The 9832-nt window shown below is 48.3% G+C and overlaps 1 protein-coding gene across 1 annotated transcript; it reads left to right on the top strand.

The window, feature by feature from the left end:
- Positions 1-377: 377 nt before the first annotated feature.
- Positions 378-9419, top strand: CISH (cytokine inducible SH2 containing protein). Its single transcript, XM_033071443.1, has 3 exons — positions 378-1282; positions 5785-6008; positions 6472-9419. Exons 1-3 carry the CDS (start codon positions 1236-1238, stop codon positions 6972-6974), a joined length of 774 nt encoding a protein of 257 aa, XP_032927334.1. The 5' UTR covers positions 378-1235; the 3' UTR covers positions 6975-9419.
- Positions 9420-9832: the final 413 nt, after the last annotated feature.

Here is a 9832-nt window from a genome sequence, read left to right as displayed (position 1 = left end):
CCCCCAGGTAACCAAGAGAACCCTTTGAAGACAACCTGTGCAGCATGACAACCGCACAGTCGCTGCCCAGAGCAGCAGAGCCTGCAGCACACCCTCCTCCTGCTCCCCAGATTTCACTGGAAATTGCCCCAGTCCCTGTTTGCCCCTCCCCGCTGCACCGGTGCTCAAGCGACCCGGAGAGGCGCCGCCAGCTCGGGGAGGATGCCGAACCGCCAGGGAGGGGAGGCATAAAATGACACCAAAACTACAAATGCTTAAAAAGCAATGGAAGGAAAAGGAGGCAGCGGCGCGAGTAAAGGCGAGGGAGGCGCGGGCAGCGGCGCTGGGCGCTGCGGGCCCGCCCCGGGCCGGCCCCGCGCATGCGGCAGCGGCGCCCATTGGCAGCGCCCGGCGCGCCGGCCCCGCGTTCCTGGAAAGTTCTTGGAAATGGATCAGAGGCGTTTCCACGAACACGCGCGGCGGTGGCCCCACACGGCTCCCCCTCCCCTCCTCTCCTCTCCTGTCCCCTCCCTGCCTGCCCTGGCTGCCCGCCGGGAGGGCTCCGCTCCCCTCCCTCGCTCCCTCCCGGGCCATGGCAGCATGGACGCGGCCGTGCTGGACACAGCTATTTTTACCTTCTCTCTTTTTTTCCCCCCCCTCCCCTCGTGGCTGATATAGGAAGAGTGATGCGAACACAATACGATTCCAGGAATCCCTCACTTCCTGGAACAGATTAAAAGGGACACACAAAAGATTACTAAGGAGGTTTGTCTTTTTTTTTTTTTTTTTTTTCACGGAGCTTCATTTCTCCGGAGCCAGCGCTGAGACAGGTCGCTGCTCCGGCTCTTCCCGCACCACTCGGGGAGATCTTATTTATTGGTACCTATTTATTACTGTTTCAGAGTGCTCTGAAGGAAGATCACTTCCTCTTTAAATATATGTAATTTCCTATTTCTCTGGTTATTTTTAATTTTCTTTTGGCTGCTGTTTTCTGGAAAGCAGAACAAGAATATATTATTTTTCTCTAAAGCACTGAGAGTGCACTCATTTTCTTGGCCAAAGTTGCTGAAGTCTTTGTCGGACAGCTTGTCTTCTGCTTGGCTTTCCCTGTGTCTGAAACAACCTGCAGAAGGGGTTTGCTGGGACTCGCCAGCCTTCCCTCACCGTGAACCCCAGCTGGAGGCTGAACTCGCTGCTTCGGGGAAGCAAAGAAGGCAAGAAGAGGAGAAATCATTTCCCATCTTCTTGAAGACCTAATGCTTTTCCCTTGGTCCGGGAGTGACATGATCCTCTGTGTTCAGGGGTAAGATACTTTGTGCCTTCCGTGAAAAGCTGTGCTTTGTTAATTGTAATTAGGAAGGTTCTCTGGGACAGCTTTTCAGCTCGTGTGTATTGCCATGTGTGACTATAATGGAATGGGAATGACTTTGGCCGGCCGAATGCTGAGTTCTATGTGTCTGTCCTGTGTGTCTGTGTTTTAGATTCCAAGGCCAAAATCACAGAACCATAAAGTATTCCTGATTTCCATGCTTTCTACTGCTGAAAAACGACATGGTATTCAAAGTCTTTGTGAGAGTGAGAATAACTTGGAGTGTGTTGTTCAGTGTGGTGGATGCAGCACCAGTGTGGACACCGTAGGTGCTCTCTGAAGTCCTCTTGGAATCAAACTGCTTACAGGGAAAAGCTCCCCTGGAGTTTAGGTGCTTTGGTCTATTTCTAAGGAGATATATATGATATATTAATGTCAATTTTGTGAAAGTTTAAGTGTATGTACATATAGACAGCTTTCTGTAGAGTGAGAGCTACAAGGGATACACGGATAGTTCACATCTTCCTTCAGGAGAATAGGTGACATTCAAATGCCTTCTTGGAACTTCAGTGTCCCTGTGACCAGCTCGGTTCATCAGCAAAGGAATACCTGGTGTGCAGGAATCACCTGATATTTTTACACATGCTGCACACTTGGAAATTGTGAGCATTTGTTTCAGTCTGAGCCACCATGTCAGATTTTCCTACCGCTCCGGTGTATGGTAGATTTTCCTCAGAGTAAAATCTTCCTTTTCTGCTTGCAATGAGCGAGGCATGGGGATTTTTCTGCCATTTCCACCCCCAGAATCTGTTCCACAGGCAAGGAGAGCTCGTGCTTACCACCAATTTCCTACTACGCAAGGGGGTTTGTTTTCACTCTTATTTTCAGTCTGCAGCTTCAGTTCCTACAGCCATGGCAAAGGGAATTCAGTTTTCAGCTTGGTCTTTAGGAAACTCTTATTTGAAGCTTTTCTCCAGGGTCAACATACCAGAGCTACTGCTTCCCTTACCCACCAAGAACTTATTATGAGGTCAGATGTGTAGATATTTTGATTTTAATGCCTGTTTTGAAGACCATTTATTGCTCCATTTTCATTATCCTCTAGGATCTCATATATCCTGGACTCCTTACTCTCTGTCCTATTCAGACCAAGCTCCCACTGGAGTGTTGGGATGCAGCTGATGGAAGGGAAAGCAGCTCCACACTTTTTCTTGTAGTGTTTATACTGTGTTACCAAGTTTAGCTTATCAGCACAGTAACTACAAAGCCAACACTAAATGCTATCAGACATATCTGATTCTCCTGAACTTTCTTGCCATTCCAAGGCTTTCTGAAACGCTAACTGCCAAAGCACACGCAAGTTCATTTGCTGTTTCTTTGGAGAGTGCACCCAGACTCCCAGCTAGACATGCCAAATTTCATATGGTTGTTTGCTTCCTCCTCACAGCTGTTGTACGAACACTTTGCTCTATTCAGTCCTGATTCTCCATGTCTTTCCTCTGCTTTCTCTCTTACAAGAACTATTAGCAAATCCTTTCTTTGTCCCACCAAAGGGCTGACTTTTTCATGTCAGCAAACCTTTTTCAATCTGTCCTTATCCCAGCAGACTCCTCTTAGCCCTCCTGCAAATGTTCTTGCATTAAAAGCAGTAGTCTGCCATTACTTGCTGATTCCTGTGCTTGGAGCTGCTCTGTTCCCAGCAGCAGCTCTTCTTTCTTCAATCTACATACAAAGTTAAATAGGACTCCAGCACCTCCCAGTCTGTCAAAATTTCTAATCCTTCTCTCTTCCACCATGATCCTTTGAGCCTAGGGCTGCCCTGGGATGTTTTGTAGGGGCACAAGGCTGGTATAGAAGGCAAAGGTGTGAGCCCAGCCTTTCTCTGGCTGCAGTGGAAGGATCCCCACAGTGCCCGCACGGGGTCTGGGCTCCTCCAGCCTCATGTGGCACCAAGTGTAAGGCAGCAGAGCATGAGTACAGTGGGAAAACTCATCTCAAGCACATGGGCTCTGTAAAAGAAACCTACTGACAAATTCACACAGCTGATGTGATTTTTGGAGCACTGAACTGTGAACTGGTACAGCCCTTGAAAGTAACAACTTTCCTCCCACTTTATGGCAGACGTTTCCCTGTGTAGCTTTGCTATCTCTCCCTTCCTTCCTCACCTCTCAGCCAATTCCTAATTTCCTCTCTGAAGCTGGTATATAAAAAGAAAAAACAGTTCCATGCTACGAAAAGTTTTCTTTATATTCCAAACCTTTTTGGAAGGGTAGGCCAGAAAAATCATCCAGGAGAAAATAAGTTCAGAGAGATTTGGCACTTGGACTGCAGTATTGGAGTTCCAGGGAGTGAATGGTGCAGGACTGATTTTCCTTAGTATCAGTCACAGTCATTTTCAGTTCAGGGAACAGCTGGTATGAGAGACACTGCTCTGCCAGCAGGCCCCAGACACCCTCTTTGCACAGCACCACTTGGTAATTAGGTTCAGCACAGGCAAGGATCAGAATCACAGAATGTTCTGAGTTGAAAGGGACCCACAAGGATGATCGAGTCCAACTGAATGACGTGTGTGGAGATCAAATCCATGACCTTGGTGTTATCTGCACCATGCTGCAAGCAGCTCAGCTGGTTTATGGTCCCGCTTGTGCAAAAAGGGGGTAATGGAGAATTGGGAATCTCCTTTCCCCAAGGAGACAGGTAGCTAGGCATTTGTGAAGACCATGACATTAAGAGGGAGACATGCAAATATCTTGAAAAGTGGAGCCCTCAACACCTATAAATGTATCTCCAGGAGGATTTAAAAGAGAACTCAGAGCTTTCCCAACAATGATCTCCAGGTATAGAAATACATCCAGTTGTGCAAAAGCCCCTGAAAATGCAGCTCCTGTGACCAAGGGTCCCTGGTGAGGACAAGGGCCAGTAATCACTTTTATTCAGCCTGGCTTCCTACCCATTAATAGAAATTAAGAAACACAGATTAGATACCATCAAAGCCAAGTAGTTATCCTGCTTCTGAAATGTGATTTGACACATGGAGAAAGAAAGAATGTTCTTCCCTAAATACCAACAGAATAGCAGCAGGGGGTGTGCTATGTATTGCAAGGGCAAGGAGTCTGTAGATTTAAATTTACCAGTGGTTTTACAAAACCTACTCCAAATCTCCATGGTTTAATTAAAAATGCAGAGGTGTGGAACTGATCATGGTTCTCACAAGATGTGAAGGTGCTTTCAGGTTCTCTCTAATCTACTTTCCTCCCACATCCCTTCTTGTTCACTGTCCCCTACTAGAGTCTCAGCAGTCTGAGGTGGTGGAGTGCAGCTATGATCAGGTGCAGATCAGTTTATGAACATTTATTTATGTACCTGAAGTGTCCCTGTTCACAGAGAGCACAGGGAAGGAGGAAGATCCAAAGGGAAGCACTTATGACTTCAGAGTCTCCTTCTGCCTCTGATCAGTGATGTGGGGAGGTGACTGCACCTTGTGCCACCACTGTCAGCTCCAGTGGTGCTGTGGGTGTCACACTGAGGACTGAGTGTATTTCTCTCTGCCATTTTTTCTTAAAACTGTCTGAAAGAACATCTCAGGTGTGTTGGGGATGATGGGGGGATGTAACACAGGACATGCAGCAGCACAGGGGACACAGAGGCAAAGAGCCTACACACACTGGGACAGAAACTAATTTTTGCTCAGGAGCTTGCCTTGGAATGAAGACTTTCCTGGCCTCTGACATCCATCCTCCTCCTGGAGCTCTGCTTTGCTTTAAGAATCTCCATGCTGCAGAGGAGGAGCACCCATGACCTATGAGAACTCTAGGCTCTGTGAAAATGCATTTAGATGCTGAATAGCTACACCACTTTAGGCCACAGAGGAATACATGTTCTGGCAGCCTGGCCATGGCAGAGCCTCCTCCTGCAAGGATTGCAGCCACACTGACTGCTCCATCCAGCTGCTGAATGGCGGGGTGGGTATAGTGCACAGGCTTGGCTAAAACAAGAATTCCCACTGTTCTCCTACACCATCAGCTCACTCTGAGTTCTAACAGATTCATTTAGGATCAGGTCATCCTTGAACAGAAAGTGGGTAGGACAAAATCCAAGCTATTCCCAATTCTGCTTCTAATTATATTGTAGTAAATGACAATCCCACAGGCAGAAACAGAAATGCTCCAATAACTGTAATCATGTAAGTGAAGCTGCAATGTTGCTATAAACCTTACTGCCCCTGAAACTATGCATTAAAAGGCAACATCTAAAAACAGCAGGTTCAAATCATCCTAAATGGTAAGACTGACCACTTTTATAAGAGGCCAAATCTCTGTTTCTAAGGACTTGTCTTTAGCTGTGTTTCTTCCTCCTCCCTTGCCTCTCACAAACAGTGGTGCTGAGGACCTGTTTATAAAACATAACATGGTGTAGTACAACGTAGCCTGCACTGAACAGACCCTGCAGCTGATCTGGAGGCAAAGGGAAATAGCAGAGTGTGCTTTTTGTTTCAGACCTCATCCTTTGCTGGCAGAGGAAAAGCTCAGGAGACTGTCACTCAGGGGCATTGAGGAGTTGTCAGAGCCCATCATGCAGCCTCTCCCAGTTATGGCCTTCCAGGAGGAGTCTGCACCTGCCCTTGCAGCTCCAGTTCCAGACAGTAACCCACCTCAGACACGGGACCCTGAAGAAGACCTTCTCTGCATTGCAAAAACCTTCTCCTACCTGCGAGAATCTGGTAAGACTCAATTGCAAAGTCACAGGATCAAAGGGTGCAGGGACCCAACTCCACAATCTGAGCACCAGCAAGAATCTCCTGATCCCATTTCAGACAGGAGCCAGGTTCTGTCACAGCCATGGCTAGCTCTGGTGCACACCGCAAGTGTATCTGTAGTCTCTACAAACTTATATAATAAACTAATTTATTGCTTTATCTTTTGTACCTGAATTGGGAGAAGGAATTGCAAAAAGCAAATTGTACTTTCTCCTGTAAACTGCAGCTGTTGCAGCAGCCGCCAGCCTCATCCCAAGCCCCAGCACAGCAATGGCAAGCATAGGCAGGAAACCCTCAGAACTTGGTCTTAATTAATGAAGGTCTTGCCAACTCTGGCTCTGGTTGCTTCCCAGGCCCAGAATGTGTTTGTCTTCAAGGGCTGCCAGTCCTATAGTATGTTCTTTCCCTAACAACTTCCTTTCTCCAGGTTGGTACTGGGGTTCCATCACTGCCAGCGAGGCCAAGCAGCACCTGCAGAAGATGCCCGAGGGCACGTTCCTGGTGCGGGACAGCACCCACCCCAGCTACCTGTTCACCCTGTCCGTCAAGACCAACCGAGGGCCCACCAACGTGCGCATCGAGTACACTGACAGCAGGTTCCGCCTGGACTCCAACTACCTGTCCAAGCCCCGCATCCTGGCCTTCCCCGACGTGCTCAGTCTCATCCAGCACTACGTCACGTCCTGCAGCACGGAGAGCAAGAGCGAGGCTCCCTACCCGCCCCCGGCCCCCCTCCCTCCCCTGCAGAAGGAGATGGCAGCAGCTGCAGTGCACCTGAAGCTGATCCGGCCGCTGTGCCGCAAGGACAGCATTCCCAGCCTGCAGCACCTGTGCCGCCTGCGCATCAACAAGTGCACGGCTGACGTGGAGCAGCTGCCCCTGCCCCGGCGCATGGCGGAGTACCTGAAGCAATATCCTTTCCAGCTCTGAAGTGTGGCTGCTCTCTCTCAGGCACAAATGACAGAGACACAACCACGAGAACTTTGTGTCTCCGTCCTGCTAAAGGTGGGCCCGGCCAAGGCCTGATTGTCAGCAGAGACTGCATCCATCTTTCCTCTCCCTTGTCTTCACATCCATTCCAGCCCCAGGGAGGAGTGGGTTGTTTCAGTGAGCGGCGGGGCAGCAGCTGAGCTCTGACCCTCAGGCCGTGCTGGCAGTGGCTGTGAGAAGCGCTGTGGGCATGGCCACACTACTTGAATGTCAGAGCTGCTGTGACACCGGACACGTTAACGTTGTTATTTTTGCTATTTATTTCCATGGCAGTTTCTCTCCTCATGGTATTTTTAAAGCACCTTTTACTTTATTGGGGTTTTTTTGTTTCTTTTGTGGAATTAGAGATAGATAAAGGCTCCCAGCCAACTGGCAGCCGAAGCTCTGTGGGAATTTGGATTTGGATTCACAGGCAAACAGCTTCTGTTTGAGCCTGTCCCTGTGACAGGTTACAGGAGTCCACATCCAAGCTCTCCTAGGCTTCTGGGGTATGTGAGACTCAGATGGCTGTATCCAGACCCACCTCCACAGAGGTAAAGACTATTTGTTTTTTCTTCTTTAGCTACAGAGGGTATCAACCTCAGAGCACAGTGGGAACTCCCAGAGATGGGTGCTGCATCACACGTGGACAGGAGACTTCTTTGAGAGGAAGCTCTTCTTCCTTGAGAGCTCTAAGCAGAGATCTGGATAGTGAGGTTGGGCCAGGGAGCACTCATCCCATTTTTTTCCATCTTCTCCATCTCCAAAGGAAGTTTGTGACAAAACATTTCCAAACAAGTAATTAGAAACAAAATTTTCTCATATGCAGGCAGAAAGATTTAATTTCAGAGCACCCTGTGTTTGGCTTGTGTTTTCAAAGTGCTGTTCCCTGACCCTGCCCTTGCCTGAGACACAGGGCAAGAGCGGGGGCTCCTTGAGCAGGGGCTCAGACAGCTCTGCTGGGCTGTACCAGCGACACGCACAGCTTCAGGATATTTATTTATTTATTTCTGGGGTAACACTTAGAGGATCTCAGCCCCCAGAGCTGTCCTTGCTCCCTGCTCCCACGGTGCCAGACTGCAGCTTGCTCTGCTCCCGCCAGCATTAGTCACCGGCCACATGGCTTCTGCCAGCTCCAGGCTGGAGCACACACTGGAAACCACAACCAACATCTCTGTTTGCCAAGGTCCAGACCTCTCCTCCCCCCTGCTCTGACTTGCATGCTTGTTATCCAGAATTAGGCTTTTGCCTCTGGGGTTCCTTCTCACACCCCATCCCTTTCACCCCCTGCAGATGAGTCTCTTCCCCTGCTCTTTTACACACAGGAGGGACAGAGAGCAGATGAGATCTGCCCCAAACCAGCACAGACAAGTTCCCCCTTCCTGTTCATTTGCTGAATCTCATCATCTTCCCAGCAAATTATTATGTGGCTTATTTTGCCCCTAAGACCCTCTGAGTTGTTCTAGCATGAATGAAGGATTCCTTGTTCATCCCTCCCTGGGACTCTCTCTAAGGCTCTGTAAAGCAGAATGGACAAACCCCCAGCTGTAGCTGAGTGTTAGAAGAGAAGATGGAAAAAGATGGCATGGTGACCCAGGAGACAAGCTCAAAAAATGGATTTCTTCCACCCTATCTTAAAGCTGCCAAAAGGGACAAGATGGCCTGATGTGCTTAGTCAGTGTCCTTTTTTTTCTCTCCAGATTTATACAAGTTTGTGCTGTTGCAAGCTTTGTTTTTGATACTTTGATGATAGACAGTGTGCACGTGTGATGTCAGGTTTGCTTTTTTGGTATATCCTTCCCCCTTCCCCTCTATGGCAGCAACCATGGGAAGGTACTGAATGAGAATGAAAATACAGAAGGCAAAAAGGAAAACTTAAAAAAAAAAATATAAATGATAAACCACTGAAAAGGCTTCCTTTTATCTGAACACCTCTGTCTGCCTGAGGACACTGGGAACAAGGAAACCACGGCTCTCCAAGGAGCAGCAGTGATCTCAGGAAGCCCACACAGCTCAGCCACAGGCCTGCTAACTACAGCTTGGGAAAGATCAGTTGGAGAAATGCACAGCAGGAAAGGGCAGGTTGTTCAGCTCTCTGAAACTTGCCTCCTACTCAGTCTGTTCTCTGGTGGGGGTGATGGGGAGGGCAAGCTGTGGGTTTGACTCACTGCCCCAGGAGAGCCCAGGAGCTCCTGGCTGACCTAAACTAAAGGCTGTGAGCTCCCACGGGCAGGGACCAGCTCTGTTCTGTGTTTGTTCTGCATTTAGCACAATAGGGATCTCTAGGTGCTACTGCAATACAACAAATAAACAATACAGTTACTCCAAAAAGTCAGTTTCTTCTATCTTGAGACAGTTTGTTAAAAATCGTTTGACTCTGGATTTTAAATAAACATTTGAAATATACTTTAAAGCCACTCAATGTAAAAGTCTTTGGCAAAATCCAAATGGATGAATTAATACAGGGAAAACTCTTGACCATTTTTTTTCAAACAAGACAAAAAGCCTTTTAACAACAAAAAGGCCCTTCAGATACTGGGAGAATAAACACCAAAATCCTCAGTGTGGGCCTGGTTCCTACTGCACACAGATGAGCAGTGGCAGATCCCAAGTCCCAAACTAATAAGGACTGAAGGCACATTTTTTAATGATGTGGAAGAACACAGGAATGATTCTGGTACAAATACAATGCAAGGGAAAGAAGATAGAACATAAATGGGCAGACAGTGCTGTGGGTGGGAGATCCAGGGCAGATCCGTTTCCCCTCAGCAGAAGCCACTGGGCTGCAGTGTCCTGTGGCCTGGCCCTGCAGCCTTTGC

The sequence above is a fragment of the Catharus ustulatus genome, chromosome 13, assembly GCF_009819885.2.
Source record: "Catharus ustulatus isolate bCatUst1 chromosome 13, bCatUst1.pri.v2, whole genome shotgun sequence".
Lineage (NCBI taxonomy): Eukaryota > Metazoa > Chordata > Aves > Passeriformes > Turdidae > Catharus > Catharus ustulatus.
The sequence above is the reverse complement of the archived record's forward strand: the minus strand, read 5'-3'. Positions and strand labels throughout refer to the sequence as shown.